The sequence below is a fragment of the Bos indicus genome, chromosome 3 (genome assembly GCF_029378745.1).
Source record: "Bos indicus isolate NIAB-ARS_2022 breed Sahiwal x Tharparkar chromosome 3, NIAB-ARS_B.indTharparkar_mat_pri_1.0, whole genome shotgun sequence".
Lineage (NCBI taxonomy): Eukaryota > Metazoa > Chordata > Mammalia > Artiodactyla > Bovidae > Bos > Bos indicus.
The window spans coordinates 69,222,126-69,247,976 of NC_091762.1; the positions used below are offsets into that span (position 1 = coordinate 69,222,126).

At 37.7% G+C, this 25,851-nt stretch overlaps 1 protein-coding gene across 2 annotated transcripts in view; it reads right to left on the reverse strand.

The window, feature by feature from the left end:
• Positions 1-384: 384 nt before the first annotated feature.
• The window catches only part of MSH4 (mutS homolog 4), a 102,757-nt gene continuing 77,290 nt past the window's right edge, over positions 385-25,851 (reverse strand). For both annotated transcript variants that reach the window (XM_019957250.2, XM_070786295.1), the window contains 4 exons: positions 24,918-25,046; positions 13,270-13,444; positions 6,125-6,213; positions 385-3,105 (listed from right to left, as the gene is read on the reverse strand). In XM_019957250.2, the coding sequence (XP_019812809.2) occupies positions 2,914-3,105; positions 6,125-6,213; positions 13,270-13,444; positions 24,918-25,046 (585 nt within the window). In that variant the 3' untranslated portion in view covers positions 385-2,913. The remainder of the gene's footprint in view (positions 3,106-6,124; positions 6,214-13,269; positions 13,445-24,917; positions 25,047-25,851) is intronic.

Genomic DNA, 25,851 nt, shown 5'->3' on the forward strand with positions numbered 1-25,851 from the left:
TTGAAGGGAAACATTTAACATGTTACCAAGAGCCACTAAAAAGCAGCTAAAAAATAATTTTGGAAAAAAGAGTTTTAAAAATCACTGCTTGTGAAAGAATGATCAGAATAACTTTAAAATATCTTAAATACATTACTCATTGCACATCTATTAGAATGGCTAATATTTTTTAAAAAGCTGACAAGTGCTAAAGAACATGTAGGACAACTGAACCTCTCATACATGGTTGACAAGAACGCAAAATGGTATAAACCCTCTTGGAAAGAGTTTAGCAGCTTCTCTTGAAGTTAAATATATACTTACAATATGACAGAGCCAGTCCACTAAATTAAGTAAATTTTAATAAATTAAAACTTAACACTCACACAAAAATCTGTATCCAAATGTTCATAACAGCTTTATTTGAAATCGTCAAAAACAAAATGCCTAAATGTCCTTCAGTGAGTGAGTGAATAAACCATGGTACATATTCAATACAAACAATGGAATACCAGCTAGCAATGGATAAATTCTAAAGTACATGATGCTCAGTAAAAGAAGCCAGTCTCTAAAGGTCACATGCTACCTAATTGGTAAAAACAAAATTATAGGGAAGAAATCCTTAACCATTCCCAGTGAAGACAGAGGTCAGGGAAGAATTTGGCCACAAAGGGCCAGTACTGAGGGATCATCTGGTAGTGACTGAACTGTTCTGCATCTCAATTGTGGTAGTGGTAGTGGTTCCACAAATCCATAAACGTGCCAAAATTCATCAAATTATAGACTTAAATGAAAATTTAATTTTACTGGATGTAAATTTAAAAATAAACAAATACATGTATTACTTCCCAGGCATGAGGGTTAGCTGCCTTTTTCCTCTACTCCCATGTACCTTAGCCTTAGACCTGAGAAAGATTAATTTATGTGAGGAGAAAGGTGGAGCAGACTAAAAAAATGGCTTTGAGGTAGATTATCAAGGAGTTTGCTACAACATTATGAATATTTATCTTAAAAGACTGGATTATGAGATAACAATCTATAATTTTAGAGAAAGACAAAGGTGAAGAGGTATTAAAGAGAGCAAATAGACCTGAAAATTAAAGAATGGATCGTCTCCCTACCTTTCACCTCTGTCCTATAGCACCATGACTTAATAATTCTATCTTCATCTGACTTGCTTTTTCATGTGCTTCTGCTACACACAAAATGATTGAAGAAAAAGCAATTTAATTTTAAGAAGATATAAATCCATTTTTATTTCAGTACTTCAAATCTAAAATAAAAGGGATTAATCAGCTGGCTACAGTTTTCGCATCAAAAGCTCTAAACGATGAACAATTTCTTAAAAGTCTGGTGGAATTTAATTTGGCATTAAATGTAAAGGGGAGCTAATACATCTGAGGAAATGATATCTAGCATATTTAGTATTTTGCACTTGTCTCTGCTGCCTGCTTTTCTTCCACAGCCCTGCTCCCCTTCTGACTTTTATTGCTTCCTCCTTTTCTTCCCTGCCCTCCTAAACAGTGTATGATGCCCTTTAGTTCCTCAATGCCTCCTAGAAACTTGCCACAAGTCTAAATTATCTACCTGCTTTTAGGAATGACCACACAAAATACAATTCATCTCAAAGGCTGTGAATTAAAATGTGGTTATAAAATTCAAATACTGTGGAGCTCTATTTATAAAACATGATAATAGGAAATATAAGTAGTCTAATAGGACATTTAACATATATCTAATGTAAGTCTATGGGGTTGCACAGAGTCAGACACGACTGAAGTGACTTAGCAGCAGCAGCAGTAATGTAAGTACTAACACTAATTTACAGTAATTAAAAAAAAAAAAAGAATGTGTGTCTTTCAGATTATAACTTTTCAGTATACTTGGCTACTAATATGTACTTAGAATACCGAGAGTTGAATAAAGTCAAAATTATTACATTTTGTAAAATAAAATATGCATATATTAACAAAAATACTTTAAAATTATTTAATAATTTCCCCATTGTTAGGCCTTTGGGTTGAGATTATGTGACTAAGTCTTTTACTGAGATGGAACTGCAGAAATAAGGTGTTTGAGAAGCTCTTTGCAGTTATTGAATAACTGACAGTTTTCCATTTTATTCTGTCCATTTATAGAATAAACTTTGGGTAAACTCTAAGAGGTGCTGTGAGCCACATGCCTGTGCAAAAACAGTTCTACATAATGTTTCCTTGTGAATCAACAATTAAGGCAAACATATCAATATTATCTTTCTGCTGCCTTGGTTACTCACCTAAAAAAGATGGTCAAAAATGAAAATTTGGAAAAGGGAAGGGGTTGGTGAGTAGAAAACAGAACACCTGGCTATTAGGTAACTACTCCTTCCAGAAACACTCTCTGCATTATGAAATACCATTTGCTGAATTTCAACCTTTAGAACTATACTGAATGCCAAAATGAATACTTTAAAACTCTCAATGCTATTCTAACAAACTTCAGATGTATCCAGTGTTGGAATTTGATGGCATTAATTAAGAAATTATTGAATCATAGTAAGAATGTAAAAGAAATATTGGTTCCAAATAAGAGTATAAAAGAAAACCTCACCTAAGTTTCCAGGCCCACAAAGAAAGATTTCTTTTAGCTAAACTATATACGATAACATGTGAAACCATAACTTATAACATGAAGTATCATAAATGAGAAAAGTGTCACATTAGATTTTTTCTAACATAAAAATCAGTTCTTTAAATAGTTCTCATTTCTTTCTTAAGTTATATAACAAACATTTTCTTATACAGAATATATGGACGATAATGCTGATGTTAATACAATGTAATTTTCAATTAAAATATAAAATTTAGCAAATATTTTCTTTTGCTCACAGGAAAAATGAATTCTAGGTTTCTCATATTAAGACATTATTTCATTAGTATAAGATGTGAATTATTACTATTCTTCAGTCTTTTCTGAATCTTGTTCAGCCCTGGGAAAATCTACTTCATACTTCTTTTTGAGATTACTTAAATATGTTCGTAAACTGTCTGGATCCAATTGAGAGTTTCGAGCAGTTTGAACAAGTCTAGTAGCTAGATGGTACACAGCTCTCTGTCTTTCCATCTCAGGAGCACTCCTTTGGTTTTGCTGTTATTGAAAAAAATATAGATAAAAATTAAAATATGATTCTTATTTTGGCAATATTCTATCTCCTTTCATAGAAATAATTCAATGGCTAACCAATATTTTTGGATAAGTCAGTCCCATCCAACTAGCAAATAATATACCAGAAAAAATAAATATTGTTTTGGAGAATAAAATTTCTCATGAGTATTTACGACTTTATGACAGATCCTAATCCTTGAAAACCATTTTTCAATGAAAAAAATCTGCTAAATGGTTCAAGTTTCTCAATACAACACCAAAATGTAATAGAAAATCCACTAGAATTATGTCCTACAAGCACTTTATCAATGAAAAGTTATGGGAAAATAACATTCTGCTAATTACTATGCAGTGTTCATAATTTTAAATGTCACTCAGAGTACTACTCTGCTATCTCCTACTTTAGTTCCCCAGCAGATAAACTGGTGGACAGAATGGGTCATCAGTAAACTGTCCCTCAATAGGGTTCATATATAGAAATTGCTAGAGTCTAAAAGAAAATACTGCTTCAGGGATAAATTACATTTTTTAAAATAAGCAACACAAATAGCTAGTTAAAATTATGCCTTAATTCTTAACAAATTATACTTAAGGATACCTAAGAAATAATGCTTAAAATGGGACTCTTCTAATACTTTGGAGGACCTTTGGATATTCAGTCCTTGAATACCTCCCTTCAGGGTTGGGAGTACAACTAGAAAATTCTTCATTCCCTTTTTTGCCTGAGCTAGATAGAGGAATCAGCATTTTTTCAATCTTAACTTTTTATGTAAAGACTTAGTTTCCATCCTCTAAGGGAAACACAATCCTTTCAACTCCTTCTAAATAGCCATGAATTTTAGGTAGCCAGGAACTCCTTCTCTCTCTTACTGTCACTGTAGAAAAACTGCATACAACTCCATGAGATAGAACATTGATCCATCCATCTATCTGCTATACTGACTGATCAACTATCCATTTATCATTTAAACAACAATTATAGCTATTATTATCTATATTCCAGATCCCATAAATTGTATTTACGACTACAGGGGATACAAAATGTCATCCTGACATGACAATGGAACTCAAAAAGCTCAGTCTTACAGTGAAACATACATGTTTACAAGCAATTGATTAATCATGGAAAGTTCCATAAGGGAGATACAAAATTGTTCAGAGGAAAGAAAGTTCACTTCCAGCTTGGGTCAAGAAAGGCTTCAAAAGGATGGAGTATGGGTAGCCATTCCTTTCTCTAGGTGATCTTTCCCACCCAGAGACCGAACCCAGGTCTCCTACATTATAGGCAGTTTTTTACTGTCTGGGCCACCAGGGAAGCCCCATTTAATATGAATCTTGATGGACAGAAGAGCCTCAAAGGAAAGATATTCCAGATGGAGGAAACAGAGAAAGCAAACATGTTAGAAAATGTGGTACACAATCAGGTCAAAATGATGAAACGACAAGTAACTCAATGTGGCAGAAATGTAGAAAAGGAAGGGAACCTACTGAGATATAATTAAGAAGAAGAATTCATAGACTCTTAAGCATCCATGGGAGATGTGAAAGTGAAGAGAAGAAAAGGTTTTTCAAAAGATGAGAAATTTAATTTTGGACCTATTGAAGAGAAAATGTAAGTTAAGGTTTTAAGAAGAAATATGGAGAAAAATATACAGATTGAGTCAAAAAGAAATGAAAATGGAGGCTGAGGAAAGGATGAGAATCACCAAGAGTACAGAATTCTAAACAAAGAAATGGTAAAATCTTAGGAATACTTCTATTTGGTAGATGGAATAATAGAAAGCACCAGTGAAGAAGGAAAAGAAGTAATCACCAAAGAAGTAGAAGAATGGGAATTACTCAGTAAAATATTCAGCTAAAGAGAGGTTATATTAATTTTCAGTGGATAAAATTAGCCTGTCTTCAATGTATGTTGAGCAGCATCAGGAAATCTAAAAACTGGAAGACTACTGGAGAAGTTGCCCATAATTGGAATTTGGCAAGAAGAACTGTGAAGAACTAGGTAATAAGAGGCTCTTCAGAACTGGACCACTACCAAAATCACTGGTGAAAAATTCCAATGGAATAACTAGGCAAGTAAAGTCATAAGAGCAGTTGAGGTCAAAAGACTGATGAATGTAAAAAAACAAACAAACCAAAAAAACTGAAGGCAGGTTAAGAAAGGGTAAAAGATAAAAGAAAGGTTAATACTGAAGAAAATTTATACTGCACCTACTTTAGTTTACTGAACAGGATGGATTCTTAAAACAATATAAAGCAACCTGATGCAACAACAACAACAAAAAAAAGATTTCCAAATTTTCAGTTACCAGATATAAATTCAGTGTTGGATCTACTTCTTCCTAGCAAATCACTTAATCTCTGTGAACCTCAGCTGTAAAAATGTAAGTAAAAATGATAACTTTATTATTTATCTTTAATTAAACCTAACTACTTCATGAAAAGTTATGAGGCTTATATATGATAATGGATACAAGAGCTTTGAAAACTGTTTTAAAAGGTATGAAATGTTGTGCATAGTGTTTCTTTTTTTTTTTTCTTTTGGCTGTGCCAAATCTTAATTGCAGCATGTGGAATCTTCAGTGTGGCATGTTGGGATCTAGTTCCCTGACTAGGGATCAAGCCCAGGCCCCTACATTGGGAGCGTGGAGCCTTAACCACTGGACCACCAGAGAAGTACTTTGATTTTTATTTTTAATGCTTATTTAAAGAGATTTCTTTTCTTATCATAAAGTCAGTGTAGCAATAAGTACTAGATGAACTGAACTGTTTAACTTTTGTTTCCTATCTTATTAGTAGATTTTCTAGGGACAGTTATAATACATCAAACCAAAAAAGTTTTGAGAAGTAAAAAGGATTTCCTTTATTTAGGAAATAGGTTTTGTTTTAAATGTTTTAATTTTTACTTATTATATATTTAGACCCAAGACCATAATAAGCATGTATACTACAAGTATTTTCTTAATTTGAAAAATAATTCTTATTGCTAAAATTTCCTTACCAAAATCTGTCTGGTAATTTGAGTTGTGATGTCTTTGGCATCCAAGACAATTGATGGTGGAAGTGATGACACCTCTGCAGCTTTTAATCCTAAAATTATAAACAATGGGACTTCAGTATTATTACTTGTAGTTTTGCTATGTTTGTTTTAATCAGTATTAATCTTTTCTTCACAGATTTAAACTTCCTTTCTTAGGCATTTAAGAACCACTTACTTCTTAAAATTATGTTTTTCCAAGTTCTGGGTGACAACTTACCAATTATTAGATTTAATTACTTGCTAAGACATGTAAGACAAATTAGAATATCAATTACCTCTCAAGATACCTCTGAGACAGAAAATATGAAAGGGAAAGGAAAAAGGTAATTAGAAAATCAGATAATAGTAATAACACTGAAATTCCAACTACAAATTCAGTTGGTTTATAAGTCAATGGACATAATGGGTTTTGCAGAATAGAAGAAAGTGTAGTCACAGATAAGCTTACAGCTGAGTATTCATATATTTAGTAGATTAATGAGAGAGGAATTTCTCAGAAGTCATAACAGTAAGTGACTACTCCATGGAAATTCAAATACCAGTAATATTCTCATGCTCTTAGATTTTTATTGTATCAGTGTCTCACAGATTTTCTACTTTATGCTAATAGTTTATTTATTCCTTTAGAGGCAATAGAAGCAACATCAACATTTATTTAAAAGTTACTAACTGCTAGGCACTGTGCTAGACAGTTCATATTTGATAATTCATCTAATCCTCACAAATCCACACATATCACCATTTAATAGATAAAGCTGAGGCTTATAAAGATTAAACATCTAATACAAATTAAGTTATACATTTGATTTTCCCATTTCAAATAGCAAAGGAAAGATGCTTTTTTTTTTACTCTCACAAAGAACAGTCATAGCTAAAATAATTTTGGGAAATTTATCTGTAAAAGTCCACTTTGTGGGTCGTCTGCATAGTGGCTCTATAGTGGGGCTAATGGCAACTTTCTCCAAGCGGACTTATGCCATATGCCATGCCTCCCAGGTCTGCTGTAGCCAGACCCCTTGTCCCTGTGGCAGGTCACTGCTGTCCTATTCTTCCACAGCAGACACTCAAACATTCAAAAAGCAGGTCTGGCTCAGTTTCTTGTGAGGTTGCTGCTCCTTTCCCTGGGTTCTGGTGCATACAAGGTTTGTTCGCTCCCTCTGAGTCTCTCTGGCGAGTCTGAGATTTGATTTTAAAACATGATTGCATCCCTCCTATCGTCTTGTTGGAGCTTCTACTTTGCCCTTGGACACAGGATATGTTTTTTTGGTGGATCCAACATTCTCCTACAGATGGTTGTTCAGCAACTAGTTGCACTTTCGGTGTACTCGGAGGAAAAGATGAGCGCAGTTCTTTCCACTCCACTATCTTCAGTTCAGTACAGTTCAGTCACTCATTCATGTCCGACTCTTTGCAACACCATGAACTGCAGCACACCAGGCCTCCCTGTCCATCATGAACTCCCGGAACCTACCCAAACGCATGTCCACTGAGTCGGTGATGCCATCCGACCATCTCATCCTCTGTCATCCCCTTCTCCTCCTGCCCTCAATCTTTCCCAGCATCAGGGTCTTTTCAAATAAGTCAGCTCTTTGCATCAGGTGGCCAAAGTATTGGTGCTTCAGCTTCAGCATCAGTCTTTCCAGTGAACACCCAGGACTGATTTCCTTTAGGATGGACTGGTTGGATCTCCTTGCAGTCCAAGGGACTCTCAAGAGTCTTCTCCAACACCACAGTTCAAAAGCATCAATTCTTCGGTGCTCAGCTTTCTTCACAGTCCAACTCTCACATCCATACATGACTACTGGAAAAACCATAGCCTTGACTAGACGGACCTTTGTTGACAAAGTAATGTCTCTGCTTTTCTTTTTTTTTAATTTATTTATTTTAATTGGAGGCTAATTACTTTACAATATTGTGTGGGTTTTGCCATACATCAACATGAATCTGCCACAGGTATACACGTGTTCCCCATCCTGAACCCCCCTCCCACCTCCCTCCCCATACCATCCCTCTGGGTCATCCCAGTGCACCAGCCCCAAGCATCCTGTATCATGCATTGAACCTGGACTGGCAATTCGTTTCATATATGATATTATACATGTTTCAATGCCATTCTCCCAAATCATCCCACCCTCTCCCTCTCCCACAGAGTTCAAAAGACTGTTGTATACATCTGTGTCTCTTTTGTTGTCTTACATACAGGGTTATTGTTACCATCTTTCTAAATTCCATATATATGCGTTAGTATACTGTATTGGTGTTTTCTTTCTGGCTTACTTCACTCTGTATAATAGGCTCCAGTTTCATCCACCTCATTAGAACTGATTCAAATGTATTCTTTTCAATGGCTGAGTAATACTCCATTGTGTATATGTACCACAGCTTTCTTATCCATTCAATGTCTCTGCTTTTTAATATGCTGTCTATGTTGGCCATAACATTCCTTCTAAGGAGTAAGTGTCTTTCAATTTCATGGCTGAAATAACCATCTGCAGTGATTTTGGAGCCCAAAAAAATAAAGTCAGCCACTGTTTCTACTGTTTCCCCATCTATATGCCATGAAGTGATGGGACCGAATGCCATGATCTTAGCTTTCTGAATGTTGAGCTTTAAACCAACTTTTTCACTCTCCTCTTTCACTTTTATCAAGACGCTCTTTAGTTCTTCACTTTCTACCATAAGGGTGGTGTCATCTGCATATTTGAGGTTACTGATATTTCTCCCAGCAATCTTGATTCCAGCTTGTGCTTCATCCAGCCCAGCATTTCTCATGATATACTCTGCCACTATCTTAGATTTAGATTATACCAAAGAAGTTCTTGTACTGTTGCACAGTTCTAGGGCTCACAACAGATTTCCCAACCTGGGAACCTGGCAAAGAGCCTGAGAACCCTGAGGGAATTTGACTTTGAAGGGATTTGATAACAAAACTTCCAAAGGACTGGGGAAACAGACTCTTCAAGGGCACAACAAAACCTTGTGTACACCAGGACCCAGGAGACAGGAGCAGTGACCCCACAAGAGGCTGAACCAGACTTGCCTGTGAGTGTCCAGAAGTCTCTGATGGAGGTGTGGGTTGACAGTGGACTGCCAAGGGTCAGGAGCACTGACCACAACAGTCCTGGGAGCTGCATTGTACTGGGGTAAGTCCTTTGAAGGAGGTCACCATTACCACCATTACTCCTGCAATAGTTTGGCCTGAGGCCAAACTACAGGGAGGGACCACAACCACACCACATCAGCAGAAAATTGGATTAAAGATGTACTGAGGATGGTCCCACCCATCAGAGCAAGACCCAGTTTTCCACACAGGGGGTCCCTCCCATCAGGAAGTTTCCATAAACCTCTTATCCTCATCCATCAGAGGGCAGATAGAATGAAAACCACAGTCACAGGAAACTAACCAAACTGGTCACATGGATCACAGACTTGTCTAACTCAATGAAACTATGAGCCATGCTATGTAGAGCCACTCAAGACAGACAGGTCATGCTGGGGAGTTCTGATAAAATGTGGTCCACTGGAGAAGAGAACAGCAAACCATTTAAGCATTCTTGCCTTCACATCCCATGAACAGTATGAAAAGGCAAATATATGACACTGAGAGATGAACTCCCCAGGTCAGTAGGGCCCACTATGGTACTGGAGAAGAGTGAGAAATAGCTCCAGAAGGAATAAAGAGGCTGAGTCAAAACAGAAACAACACCCAGTTGTGGGTGTGTCTAGTGGTGAAACTAAGTCTAATGCTGTAAAGAACAATATTGCTTAGGAATCTGGAATGTTAGGTCTGTGTTTCCAGGTAAATTGGAAGTGGTCAAACAGGAGCTGGCAAGAGTGAACATCGACATTTTAGCAATCAGTGAACTAAAATGGAGTGGAAAGGGTGAATTTAATTCAGATGAACATTACATCTAGTACTGTGGTGAAGAATCCCTTAGAAGAAATAGAGTAGCCCTCATAGTCAACAAGAGTCCAAAATGCAGTACTAGGGTGCAATCTTAAAAATGACAGAATGATCTCTGTTCATTTCCAAGGCAAATGATTCAATATCACAGTAATCCAAGTCTTTGCCCCAACCACTAATGCCAAGGAAGCTGAAGTTGAGTAGTTCTATGAAGACCTACAAGACCTTCTAGAACTAACACCCAAAAAAGATGTCCTTTTCATTATAGGGGACTAGAATGCAAAAGTAGGATGTCAAGAGATACCTGGGTAACAGACAAGTTTGGCCTTGGAGTACAAAATGAAGCAGGGCAAAGGTTAACAGAGTTTTGCTAAAAGAAAGCACTGGTCATAGCAAACACCCTCTTCCAACAAAACAAGAGACGACTCTACACATGAAAATCACCAGATGGTTAATACCAAAATCAGACTGATTATATTCTTTGTCGCTGAAGATGGAGAAGCTCCATACAGTTAGCAAAAACAAGACCAGGAGCTGACTGTGGCTCAGATCATGAATTCTTTATTCCAAAATTCAGAGTTAAATTGAAGATAGTAGGGAAAAATCACTAACCATTTGAGTATGACCTAAATGAAATCCCTTACAATTATACAGTGGAAGTGACAAACAGATTCAAAGGATCAGATCTGGTAGACAGATTGCCTGAAGAACATTATATAGGAGGTGGTGATCAAAATCATTCCCAAGAAAAAGAAATGCTAAAAGGCAAAATGGTTGTCTGAGGATGTCTTACAAATAGCTGAGAAAAGAAGAGAATTGAAAGGCAAAGGAGGAAAGGAAAGATATACCCATCTGAATGCAGAGTTCCAAAGAATAGCAAGGAGAGATTAGAAAGCCTTCCTCAGTGATCAATGCAAAGAAATAGAGGAAAACAACAGAATGGGAAAGACTAGAGATCTCTTTAAGAAAATGAGAGATACCAAGGGTGCATTTTGTGCAAAGATAGGCACAATAAAGGACAGAAATGGTATGGACCTAACAGAAGCAGACGATATTAAGAAGAGGTGGCAAAAATACATAAAAAACTACACAAAAAAGATCTTAATGACCCAGATAACCACAATGGTGTCATCACTCACCTAGAGGAAGCATGTTGGAGTGCGAAGCCAAGTGGGCCTTAGGAAGCATCACTACAAACAACGCTAGTGGAGGTGATGGAATTACAGCTGAGCTATTTCAAATCCTGAAAGATGATGCTGTGAGAGTGCTGTACTCAATATGCCAGCAAATTTGGAAAACTCAGCAGTGGCCATAAGACTGGAAAAGGTCAGTTTTCCTTCCAATCCCAAAGAAGGGCAGTGCCAAAGAATGTTCAAACTACAACACAATTGCACTCATCTCACATGCTAGCAAAGTAATGCTCAAAATTCTCCAAGCTAGGTTTCAATAGTACGTGAACCAAGAACTTCCAGATGTTCAAGTTGGATTTAGAAAAGGCAGAGGAACCAGAGATCACATTGCCAACATCCACTAGATGATAGAAAATGCAAGAGAATTCCACAAAAACATCGACTTCTGCTTCATTGACCAGGCTAAAATCTTTGTGTGGATCACAACAAACTGTGGAAAATTCTGAAAGATATGGGAATACCAGACCACCTTACATGCCTCCTGAGAAATCTGTATGCAGGTCAAGAAGCAGCAGCTAGAACCAGACATGGAACAACGGACTGGTTCCAAATTGGGAAAGGAGTACATAGAAGCTGTATATTGTCTCCCTGCTTATTTAACTTTTATGCAGAGTAAATCACGTGAAATGCTGGGCTGGATAAAGCACAAGCTGGAATCAAGATTGCCAGAAGAAACAGCAATAACCTCAGATATGCAGATGACACACCCTAGTGGAAGAAAGTTGAGAGGAACTAAAGACCGTCTTGATGACAGAGAAAGACGAGAGTGAAAAAGCTGGCTTAAAATTCAACATTCAGAAAACGAAAATCATGGCATCTGGTCACATCACTTCTTGGCAAATAGATGGGGAAACAATGGGAAGAGTGAGAGACTTTATTTTCTTGGGCTCCAAAATCACTGCAGATGGGCACAGAAGCCATGAAATTAAAATACATTTGCTCCTTGGAAGAAAAGCTATGACAAACCTAGACAGCATGTTAAAAAGCAGAAACATTATTTTGCCAACAAAGGTCTGTATAGTCAAAGCTATGGTTTTTCAGTAGTCATGTATGAATGTGAGAGTTGGACCATAAAGGCTGAGCACCGAAGAATTAATATTTTTGAACTGTGGTGTTGGAAAAGACTGATAGTTCCCTGGACTGCAAGGATATCAAACCGGTCAATCCTAAAGGAAATCAATCCCAAATATTCATTGGAAGGACTAATGCTGAAGCTGAAGCTCCAATACTTTGGCCACCTGATGAGAAGAGAAGAGCCAACTCACTAGAAAAGACCCTGATGCTAGGAAAGACTGAAGGCAGGAGGAGAAGGGGATGATAGTGCACGAGATGGTTGGATGGCATCACCGACTCAGTGGACATGAGTTTGAGCAAGCTCCAGGAGATGGTGAAGGACAGGGAAGCCTGGTGTGCTGCAGTCCATAGTTCATGAAGAGTCAACATGACTGAGTGACTGAACAACAAATATAAAAGTCAATTGAAAATTCCCTGAATCTGTCAACTTTACATGTATCATAATGATTTAGATAGAAAATATCTAACCAATTTTATGAACACACATAATTTGGTAACACATTCCATTTTAAGACTTAAGATTTAATTATCAAGTTCTCCAAATTTGAAGAGGAAGGACCTTGTTACTAAAAGAGTGTCTAAGAAATATATAATTTCCAATTCAGTATATAACATTCAAGTACAACTAAATTACATTTTCCTAAGTATAGAAACTATACTTCTGGGGCTCCCATGTATTATAATTCTACATAGTTACTGTTAATATGTTTTTGAAACAAGCTTAATACATAAAAATGTGAATTTGACATAGAAAATACAGTCTTAGAGCATATAAGCATTCAAAAGAATGAAAGATAAAATTGCTTAGACTGATAGTCAAATAAACAGGAAAGAAAGTTTATCTTATGAGAATAAATAGTATTTCAGCATATACACACATTTATATACACAGATATATATATATATAGTATACAAATATAAAATTTTTATAAGCATACCATAATTTTTTTCTTCTGTGAGTCCCTTAGAAAGTTTGTAGGTATACAAGATTGCTTCTTTATTTCTTGAAGTGTTCTTTACATGTTGAACTTCAAAATGCATGTTTTCTACATTAGGATACAGAACATCTATCTGGCACAGTTCCAGGAAATGTGTAGCAAACAGTGTAAATGCCTAAAATATATAATGAATATCAGCATTTTTAAATGCACTAGAAAATTTTATTTTAACTATTTAAACATAAAATTTATTTTAACTTATTAAGTAGCTTCACAGAAATGTAATGAAACTGGTGAACTTTGAGGCTAACATGGTCAACTCATCTTAAAATATTTTGAAATTTTATATTCAATGAGGGAAATATTTATTATGTTTATAGAAACACATGTATGTTACATTATGGAAAAGAGGACAAATGCAAAAATCCTAAAAGAAAGAATCTGAAAATATTTAAAGGATGTTTACCAGAAGTATAGCTATTAACTGAGGTAATCATTTATTAGAGAAGTTACCCACAAACAAAATCATAACATTTCCCTCACTTTAAAAAAAACTTTACCTTAAAAGTAGATTCCTCCCATATATAAGCAGTTTAGGGAAAGTGAAATCAGTGGATTATCTTAGGTATTTGAAACTGCATAGGTTTTTGCTTTTATATTTGCATTATGTTAGGGTTAGGTACTTATACAGGGGGAAAAAAAAGGTTGAGAACACTGCTTAGTACAATGATTCTTCAAGTTTAGTAATCCCCTGGGGAGCTTGTTAAAGATGCAAATTATTGATGCTTATCCCCCTCACATTCTCAATCAGCAACTGTAATTTAGGGCCCCAGGAAATTGCATTTTCTCTAAGCACTTTAGGTGATTTTGATGGAGATGGTTCAAGTGACTTAAGACCAGCACAGTGGCTTCCTGCCCTGTGTCCAGAGTTACTGAGGCAGATATGACTAATTATGTTTTAAGACACCAGTGAGAAATAAAATATAAGATTAGTGGAAAATTTAAACAGTAAAACATTAAAAAGAAAATATTTGACTGGCAAATGACTATCAGTTATGGAAAGCAGTTAGCAAGGTTTTGTATATGACAGAAAAATATGTAATAAATCTCAACTATTAAGCAAATCAAAAGGGGGTATAAAACAAACAAAGTTTATAAAGCAACAGGAAAATTATTTCTTAGAAATTTATTTTTGGCTGTGTTGGGTCTCCATTGCTGCCTATGGGCTTTCTCTAGTTATGGTGAGTGGGAGCTGCTCTCCAGTTGCTATGCATGGGCTTCTCATTGCAGTGGCTTCTCTTGTTTCAGAGTATGGGCTCTAGTGTGCATAGGCTCAGTAGGTGCAGCGCACGGGCTAGTTATCTTGCAGCATGTGGAATATTCCCAGACCAGGGATCGAACCCATGCTCCCTGCACTGGCAGTCAGATTCTTAACCACTAGAAAACCAGGCTAGTCCCAAGAAAATATTTAGAAATCCAGTAAACTATTTAGAAGCTAGAGACGATGTTCACAATAACTATTATATCCTCAAATTTTACGCCTGCATACTCAGTTGCTCAATCGTGTCCAACTGTTTGTGACCCCAGGGACTGTAGCCCTTCAGGATCCTCTGTCCATGGAATTTTCCAGGCAAGAATACTGGAGTGGGTTGCCCTTTCCTACTCCAGAGGATCTTCCCAACCCAGGGATCAAACCCACATCTTTTGTGTCTCCTGCACTGGCAGGTGGATTCTTTACCACTGTGCCACCTGGGAGGCCCATACCATTAATGAGATACATGCAAATTAAAGAAATTTTGAAGTATCATCTTATATATACTATAATATCTTTTTTTATTAAGACAGTAAATTTAGTTCCCTCATCATAGCTGATAGCATTATAAACTGCAACAGCCCTTTGGAAAGTAGCACTGTGGGCTGTTTAATCAGACCCCCTGGCTTTATCACCTCAACTTTGCTGCCTGCTCTAAAGAATACACAGAAGAACTGTACAAAAAAGATCTTCATGACCAAGATAATCACGATGGTATGATCACTCACCTAGAGCCAGACATCCTGGAATGTGAAGTCAAGTGGGCCTTAGAAAGCATCACTATGAACAAAGCTAGTGGAGGTGATGGAATTCCAGTGGAGCTATTTCAAATCCTGAAAGATGACGCTGTTAAAGTGCTGCACTCAATATGCCAGCAAATTTGGAAAACTCAGCAGTGGCCACAGGACTGGAAAAGGTCAGTTTTCCTTCCAATCTCAAAGAAAGGCAATGCCAAAGAATGCTCAAACTACCACACAATTGCACTCATCTCACACACTAGTAAAGTAATGCTCAAAATTCTCCAAGCCAGGCTTCAGCAGTATGTGAACTGTGAACTTCCAGATGTTCAAGCTGGTTTTAGGAAAGGCAGAGGAAACAGATCAAATTGCCAACATCCACTGGATCATCAAAAAGGCAAGAGAGTTCCAGAAAAACATCCATTTCTGCTGTATTGACTATGCCAAAGTCTTTGACTGTGTGGATCACAATAAATGGTGGAAAATTCTGAAAGAGATGGGAATACCAGACCACCTGACCTGCCTCTTGAGAAACCTATATGCAGGTCAGGAAGCAGCAGTTCGAACTGGACATGGAACAACAGACTGGTTCCAAATAGGAAAAGGAGTACATCAAGGTTGCATATTGTCACCCTGCTTATTTAACTTAAATGCAGAGTAAATCATGAGAAACGCTGGGCTGGAAGAAGCACAAGCTGGAATCAAGATTGCCGGGAGAAATATCAGTAACCTCAGATATGCAGATGACACCACCGTTATGGCAGAAAGTGAAGAACTAAAAAGCCTCTTGATGAAAGTGAAAGAGGAGAGTGAAAAAGTTGACTTAAAGCTTAACATTCAGAAAACTAAGATCATGGCATCTTGTCCCATCACTTCATGGGAAATAGATGGGGAAACAGTGGAAAGTGTCAGACTTTATTTTTGGGGGCTCCAAAATCACTGCAGATGATGATTGCAGCCATGAAATTAAAAGACGCTTACTCCTTGGAAGGAAAGTTATGACCAACCTAGATAGCAACTGAAAAACAGAAACATTACTTTGCCAACAAAGGTCCATTTAGTCAAGGCTATGGTTTTTTCCAGTGGTCATGTATGGATGTGAGAGTTGGACTGTGAAGAAAGCTGAGTGCCGAAGAATTGATGCTTTTGAACTGTGGTGTTGGAGAAGACTCTTGAGAGTCCCTTGGACTGCAAGGAGATCCAACCAGTCATTCTAAAGGAGATCAGCCCTGGATGGTCTTTGGACAGAATGATGCTAAAGCTGATACTCCAGTACTTTGGCTACCTCATGCGAAGAGTTGACTTGTTGGAAAATACTCTGATGCTGGGAGGGATTGGGGTCAGGAGGAAAAGGGGATGACAGAGGATGAGATGGCTGGATACCAACTCGATGGACATGAGTTTGAGTGAACTCCGGGAGATGGCGATGGACAGGGAGGCCTGGCGTGCTGCAATTCATGGGGTCGCAAAGAGTCAAACACGACTGAGCGACTGAACTGAACTGATACTGTTTTAATTACTGTAGCTTTGTAGTTTAGCCTGGAGTCAGTGAGTCTGATTCCTTCAGCTTTGTTCTCCTTTCTCAAGACTGCTTTGGCTATTTGAGGTCTTCTGTGTTTCCGTATAAACTTAAAAGATTTTTGTTCTAGTTCGATGAAAAATGTCATTGGTAATTTAATAGGAATTGCACTGAATATGCAGATTGCTTTGGGGAGTATGCTCATTTTAAGAATATTTATTCATCTAATCCAAGAACACAGTATATCTTTCTATCTGTTTGTGTCATCCTCAATTTCTTTCATCACATCTAACAGTTTTTGGAGTACAGGTCTTTAGGCCCCTGTATTTTTGTAGGATTAATCTCCCTACTCTGACATGCAGATGTCTTACCAAGAAGTCTAGAGTAGTTGCTACTTCATGCTCACTAGGTCTGATCAGAATAATGTTACCAATGTAATGGTATGATATCTTGTCAGAAGGGAAATAATCAAGATCCTTACAAACTGAAAGCAAGCTGATTCTGGTGAACTTTATTGACAGATATGGAGGAAAAAATCATTGGTTAGATCAATTAGCCACATAAACCAGGTACCAGAGGATACGTTAATATGCTCAAGTAATGAAACATCATCTGGTACAAATAGCTGCAATTACAATCACCACCTGGTTAAGGTTACAATTATTCGCTGTCATTCTCCAAGGTCCATCTGTCCTCTGCACAGGCCAAATCAGTGCATTAAATGGGAATGTGCTGGAAATTACCACCCCTGCAACTTTCAAGTCCTTGATGGTGGCAATAATCTCTCCAATCTCTCTAGGAATAGGGTCCTGCCTTGGATTACTATTTTCCTATATAAGAACAATAGTCTTGATGTTCAGTCACTGAGTCGTGTCTGACTCTTTGTGACCCCATGGACTGCAACAAGCCAGGCTTCCCTGTCCTTCACTATCCCCTGGAGTTTGCTTACACTTATGTCTATTGAGTCGGTGATGCCATACAATCATCTCATCCTCTGCCATCCACCTCTCCTCTTGCCCTCGATCTTTCCCAGCATCAGAGTCTCTTCCTAAATTGAGTTAGCTCTTCACATCATGTGGCCAAAGTATTGGAGCTTCAGGTTCAGCATAAGTCCTTCAAATGAATATTCAGAATTGATTTTTAGGATTGATTAGCTGGATCACAATAAACTGTGGGAAATTCTGAAAGAGATGAGAATACCAGACCACCTGACCTGCCTCTTGAGAAACCTATATGCAGGTCAGGAAACAACAGTTCGAACTGGACATGGAACAACAGACTGGTTCCAAATAGGAAAAGGAGTACGTCAAGGCTGTATATTGTCTCCCTGCTTATTTAACTTCTAGGCAGAGTACATCATGAGAAACGCTGGGCTGGAAGAAGCACAAGCTGGAATCAAGATTGCCAGGAGAAATATCAATCACCTCAGATATGCAGATGATACCACCCTTATGGCAGAAAGTGAAGAGGAACTAAAAAGCCTCTTGATGAAAGTGAAAGAGGAGAGTGAAAAAGTTGGCTTAAAGCTCAACATTCAGAAAACAAAGATCATGGCATCTGGTCCCATTACTTCATGGGAAATAGATGGGGAAACAATGGAAACTGTGTCAGACTTTATTTTGGGGGGCTCCAAAATCACTGCAGATGGTGACTGCAGCCATGAAATTAAAAGACGCTTACTCCTTGGAAGGAAAGTTATGACCAAACTAGATAGCATATTCAAAAGCAGAGACATTACTTTGCCAAAAAAGGTCCATCTAGTCAAGGCTATGGTTTTTTCCAGTGGTTATGTATGGATGTGAAAGTTGGACTGTGAAGAAAGCTGTACACCGAAGAATTGATGCTTTTGAACTGTTGTTGGAGAAGGCTCTTGAGAGTCCCTTGGACTGCAAGGAGATCCAACCATGCCATTCTGAAGGAGATCAGCCCTGGGATTTCTTTGGAGGGAATGATGCTGAAGCTGAAACTCCAGTACTTTGGCCACCTCGTGGGAAGAGTTGACTCATTGGAAAAGACTCTGATGCTGGGAGGGATTGAGGGCAGAAGGAGAAGGGGATGACAGAGGATGAGATGGCTGGATGGCATCACTGACTCGATGGATGTGAGTCTAAGTGAACTCTGGGAGTTGGTGATGGACAGGGAGGCCTGGTATGCTGCGATTCATGGGGTCACAAAGAGTTGGACACAACTGAGCGACTGAACTGAACTGAACTGAACTGAGCTTGATCTCCAAGCTGTCCAAGGGACTCTCAAGAATCTTCTCCAGAACCACAATTCGAATACATCAATTCTTCAGCACTCAGCCTTCTTTATGGTCCAACTCTCATATTCATACATGACTACTGGAAAAACCATAGCTTTGACTATACGGACTTTTGTCAGCAGAGTGATGTCTCTGCTTTTTAAGACTGTCTAGGTTTGTCATAGCTTTTCTTCCGAGGAGCAAGTGTCTTTTAATTTCATGGCTGCAGTCACTGTCTTCAGTGATTTTGGAGCCCAAGAAAATAAAGTCTGTCACCGGTTCCAGTTTTTCCCCATCTATTTGCCAAGAAGTGATGGAACCAGATGCCATAATCTTAGTTTTTTAAATGGTGAGTCTTAAGCCAGCTTTTTCACTCTGCTCTTTTACCCTCATCAAAGACTCCTGAGTTCCTCTTTGCTTTTTGCCATTAGAGTGGTACCATCTGCATATCTGAGGTCACTGATATTTCTCCCAGCAATCTTGATTGCAGCTTGTGCTTCCTCCAGCCTGGCCTTTCACATAATGTGCTCTGCATATAAGTTAAATAATCAGGGTGATAATATACAACCTTGACATACTACTTTCCCAATTTTGGACTAGTCTGTTGTTCCATGCCTGGTTCTAACTGTTGCTTTTTATACTGTATACAGGTTTCTCAGGAGACAGGTAAGGTGATCTGGTATTCCTATATCTTAAGAATTTTTCACTGTTTGTTATGATCCAGAGTCAAAGACGTAGCATAGTCAATGAAGCAGAAGCAGATTTTTTTTTAATTCCCTTGCTTTTTCTATGATCCAGGAACAGTACTGGTGGCTTCCATTTGTTCTCTCCTACCATAATAGTCCTCATTTCACAAAGTCATTCTCCTTGTTTCTTGTAAGTGATTGATTAAGAGTATCCATGATGATATTTTGCACATTTGTACTGGTAGATTACACTATGAACTATCAGTACCTTCTCCACTACTGGAAATGGAGTCATTAGTATTACAATCTAATAAGATTAGAAAGTCAATTCCTGAAAGTCTAGAACAGACTCAAAACATTCATTCTTAAATATTTGTTCCCCTAGAACCACTCTTGATAACAATCTGTATAAGGGTTCTCCAGAGAAACAGAATTAACAGGATGTGTGTGTGTGTGTGTATCTGTCTGTAGAGAGAAAGAAAAAAGATTCACTATAAGGAATGGGCTCACATGATTATGGAGACTGACAAGTCCCCACATCTGCAATCATCAAACTGGAGATTCAGGAAAGCTAATGATGTCATTCTGCTCCATGTCTAAAGGCCTGAAAACCAGGGGAGCCAAATGTGTAGTTCTAGTCTAAATGTTAGTAAACTCAAAACCCATAAAGAGCTGATGTTTCAGTTCAAGACCAAAGGCAGGAAAGAACTGATGTCCCAGATCAGAAGCAGTCAGGCAGGAGTTTTCCTCATACTCTAGAGGGTCAATTTTTTTCTTGTATTCAGGCCTTCAACTAGGCCCCACTCAAAAGTGACTGGATAGGACCCACTCACATTAGAAAGGGCAATCTGATTTACTCATTCTACTATTAATTCAAATACTAATGTCATCCAGCAACACCCTCACAGATACACCCAGAAAAAAAAAATGTTTGACCAAATGTCTGGGTACTCCATAGTCCTGTCAAGCTGACATATAAAATTAAGCATCATTATTACTAATTAGCTTTTACTCTCAGTAAGTAATATATATATCTTATTTATATCTGAAATTTTTATCAACTGAAATAGATTCAGAATTACAAAGGCTAATGTTATCTATGAACATTAGTTTTAACTTATCACATAACTTTGTTCAAGTATGAAAGAAGATTGTTTTTCAAAGAAGAATGAAAAGAGACTTTTAAAAATTTATTTATTTTTGCTATACGAGGGCTTTCTCTAATTGTGGTAAGCAGGAGCTACTCTTTAGTTGCAGTGCATGGGCTTCTCATTGCGGTGGCTTCTCTTTTTACAGAGTATGGACCCTGGAGCACAACAGGCTCAGTAGTTGTGGTGCCCAGGTTTAGCTGCTCTATGGCTTGTAGGATCTTCCCAGGCCAGGTGTTAAACCTTTGTCCCCTGCATTGGCAGGTGGATTCTTAACCACTAACCCACCACATAAGTCCCAAAAGAAAAATCTTTTAAAAGAAAAAAAAAAGTTTGAAAGGGGAGGATTCCCTGGTGATCCAGTGGTTAGGCCCATACCACTAGTCCACTGCAGGGGCCATGGGTTCCATCCCTGGTCAGGGAACTGATTCCACATACTACACTGGGTGCCCAAAGTTTTAAAAATAAAAATAATAATAAATGTTTAAAAAAAGAAAACAAAGGCAAAAAAGATTTTTCTCATTCTATATATACTAAATCACTGTGGGCTCTTACTTAAGGTACAGAAACTCATCTTAGGAATATTCTAAGCTACTTTAATTATATAAAAATATTTTTAAGCTTTTTCATACCAATATATATTTTTATTATCTAAAACACTGTTTTACAAATTACCTTAATAACAGAGCAAAATTCATAGTCTGTTTTACACAGCTGATTTATGAAAAAAACATTTTTTCTAAAGGAATGAAATCTTAAGTAAAGATTTTCCATAAAGTGACTTCAGATGCCTGCTGCTGTTGCTAAGTCACTTCAGTCGTGTCTGACTCTGTGTGACCCCATAGACGGCAGCCCACCAGGGTTCCCTGTCCCTAGGATTCTCCAGGCAAGAACACTGGAGTGGGTTGCCATTTCCTCCTCCAATGCAGGAAAGTGAAAGTGAAAGTGAAGTTGCTCAGTCGTGTCCGACTCTTAGAGACCCCATGGACTGCAGCCTACCAGGCTCTTCCGTCCATGGGATTTTCCAGGCAAGAGTACTGGAGTGGGGTGCCACTGCCTTCTCCGATGCCTCATTTACTTCATATTGTGATATTGCAGTCAATGTTATTACACATGGAGTCAACTGAAATGTCTTCATGTTTTGCTATTTAATTTGATTAAAGCCAAGTGACTAGTTCTGATATTATTGTTAATTCTTGATTTCTTTCCTTTCTATATCATGACTATTATAGTAACTGTTTCTGCTTCCATCAGAAATAAAGTAACAAAAATACAAATGCTATGGTATGTTTTTTTTTACCTACATGGTTTAAAGAGCTATCCACAGGTGCCTATAAAATTCACTTGTGATAAATCTATAATGGATACATTAAAAAAAGACTCAACACAATTATTTACCATTGCCAAGGTATGGAAACAACGTGTATCCATCAATAGATGAATGGATAAAGAATATGTGAGATATTTATAAATATGTGTGTGTGTGTGTGCTATGTGTACAAATATATAAATGAATACTTCACAGTCATAAAAAAATCAAAGATTTTAAATTGAAGTACAAATGACTTATAATATTTCAGATGTATAGCAAGAGAACATATATACTCTTTTTTCATATTCTTTTCCATTATAGGTTATTACAAGACATTAAATACAGTTCCCTACGCTATACAATAGGTCCTTATTTTTATCTATCCTGTATTTGTAGTGTTAATCTGTTCATCCCAAATTCCTAGTTTACCCTTCCCCACTTTCCCTTTTGGTAAGTTTAAATTTGTTTTCTGTGTCTGAAAAAAGAATGAAATTTTGCCATTTGCAACAATACAGATGGACTTAGAAGGCATTATGCCAAGTGAAATAAAATCAGAGAGAAAGACATTACTGTATGATATAACTTATATATGAAATCTAAAAAATACAACAGACTAGTAAATAAAAAGAACAGACTTAGAGATACAGAAAACAAACTAGTATTTACTAGTGGGAAGAGGGAAGGAGGCAGAGGCAAAATACAGGCAGAGGGAATACAAAAGCAGATATTATAGGATTGTATGAAATCATCTGTGTGAAACTTTTGAAAATTGTAAGGCACTCGATAAAGGATAGAAATGGTATGGATGTAACAAAGGCAGAAGATATTAAGAAGAGGTGGCAAGAACACACAGAAAAACTGTACAAAAAAGACCTTCACAACACAAATAATCACGATGGTGTGCTCACTCATCAAGAGCCAGACATCCTGGAATGTGAAGTCAAGTGGGCCTTAGAAAGCATCACTATGAACAAAGCTAGTGGAGGTGATGGAATTCCAGTGGAGCTATTTCAAATCCTGAAAGATGATGCTGTGAAAGTGCTGCACTCAACATGCCAGTAAATTTGGAAAAGTCAGCAGTGGCCACAGGACTGGAAAAGGTCAGTTTTCATTCCAATCCCAAAGAAAGGCAATGCCAAAGAATGCTCAAACTACCACACAACTGCACTCATCTCACAAGCAATACATGAACTGTGAACTTCCAGATGTTCAAGCTGGTTTTAGAAAAGGCAGAGGAACCAGAGATCAAATTGCCAACATCCGCTGGATCATCGAAATGCAAGAGAGTTCCAGAAAAACATCTATTTCTGCTTTATTGACTATGCCAATGCCTTTGACTGTGTGGATCACAATAAACTGTAGAAAATTCTGAAAGAGATGGCAATACCAGACCACCTGATCTGCCTCTTGAGAAACCTATATGCAGGTCAGGAAGCAACAGTTCGAACTGGACATGGAACAACAGACTGGTTCCAAATAGGAAAAGGAGTATGTCAAGGCTGTATATTGTCTCCCTGCTTATTTAACTTCTATGCAGAGTACATCATGAGAAATGCTGGGCTGGAAGAAGCACAAGCTGGAATCAAGATTGCCAGGAGAAATATCAATAACCTCAGATATGCAGATGACACCATCCTTATGGCGGAAAGTGAAGAGGAATTAAAAAGCCTCTTGATGAACGTGAAAGTGGAGAGTGAAAAAGTTGGCTTAAAGCTCAACATTCAGAAAACCAAGATCATGGTATCTAGTCCCATGGGGAAACAGTGAAAACCGTGTCAGACTTTTTTTGGGCTCCAAAATCACTGCAGATGGTGACTGCAGCCATGAAATTAAAAGACATTTACTCCTTGGAAGGAAAGTTACGACCAACCTAGATAGCACATTCAAAAGCAGAGATAATTACTTTGCCAACAAAGGCCTGTTTAGTCAAGGCTATGGTTTTTCCTGTGGTCATGTATGGATGTGAGAGTTAGACTGTGAAGAAAACTGAGCACCGAAGAATTGATGCTTTTGAACTGTGGTGTTGGAGAAGACTCTTGAGAGTCCCTTGGACTGCAAGGAGATCCAACCAGTCCATCCTAAAGGAGATAAGTCCTGGGTGTTCATTGGAGGGACTGATGCTGAAGCTGAAACTTCAATACTTTGGCCACCTCGTGCGAAGAGTTGACTTATTGGAAAAGACCCTGATGCTGGGAGGGATTGGGGGCAGGAGGAGAAGGGGATGACAAAGGATGAGATGACTGGATGGCATCACTGACTCGGACATGAGTCTGAGTGAACTCCGGGAGTTGGTGATGGACAGGGAGGCCTGACATGCTGCGATTCATGGGGTCACAAAGAGTCGGACACGACTTAGTGACTGAACTGAACTGAACCGATACAATTTTAAAGACTATACAATTAAAAAATTTTTTCTTTCAATAAAAAAAATTTTTTTAAAGGACTCGAAATTAGTGGATGCTTGGGGCTGGTGCACTGGGACCACCCAGAGGGAGGGTATGGGGAGGGAGGAGGGAAGACGGTTCAGGATGGGGAGCACGGGTATACCTGTGGTGGATTCATTTTGATGTTTGGCAAAACTAATACAATATTGTAAAGTTTAAAAATAAAATTAAATTAAAAAAAGAAAAATAAATAAATAAAATAAAAACACTGATGTAGCAAAAAAATAAAATAAAATAGAGAGGAATACCTTTAAGCTCAGCAGATGTTCACAAACAGCATAACAAATGCCAATACCTTCTTCTGTATTAGTACCTCTGCCAAGTTCATCAATTAATATGAGTGACTTGTCATTAGCATTATGTAGAATATATGCTACCTGAAAATATAATTCCAAAATTATTTATTGCAACCAAATAGCTGTCACTATTATAGCAAAAAAATGAAGTAAAATCCAGGTCCTTTTATTAGTTCATTTGAAATATATTTTGACAGAGAAAACCCGCTGAGCAGAAACTAACACATTGCTTTTCTTTCTAAAAATCTCATTACTAATAATTCTAATAGAATAGCTGATGTGTACATAAATAGACATATGCATAGAGTAAATAACCATTATCTAAAATATTGATGAATCAGATACAGTGAAATAAAGCAATGAATTAAATGTTTAAATAAACACAAAGATGGTCATTTTCTTGTTTAAGAGAGAATTGCTCAGTCATGTCTGACACTGTGACCCCATGGACTATATAGCCCATGGAATTCTCCAGGCCAGAATACTGGAGTGAGCAGCCTTTCTCTTCTCCAGAGAATCGTCCCAACCCAGGGATTGAACCCAGGTTTCCCGCATTGCAGGCAGATTCTCTACCAGCTGAGCCACAAGGTAAGTCGAAGAGTGCTGGAATGCGTAGCCTATCCCTTCTCCAGCAGATCTTTCTGACCCAGGAATCCAACCAGGGTTTCCTACTTTGCAGGCGGATTCTTTATCAACTGATCCATGGTGAATCAATTGCTGTCATAAACACTCTGAACTATCTCTCAGTTAACATCTCTGTAGCCAGTAAAAATGAAAAGAAATATTTAGGAAAAAAGCATCCAAGCCCATTGATTTCTGAGTAAAATAAATTTAAATCATGCCTGATACAGACTTATGTTATGACACAACTGTTAACCATCATGGC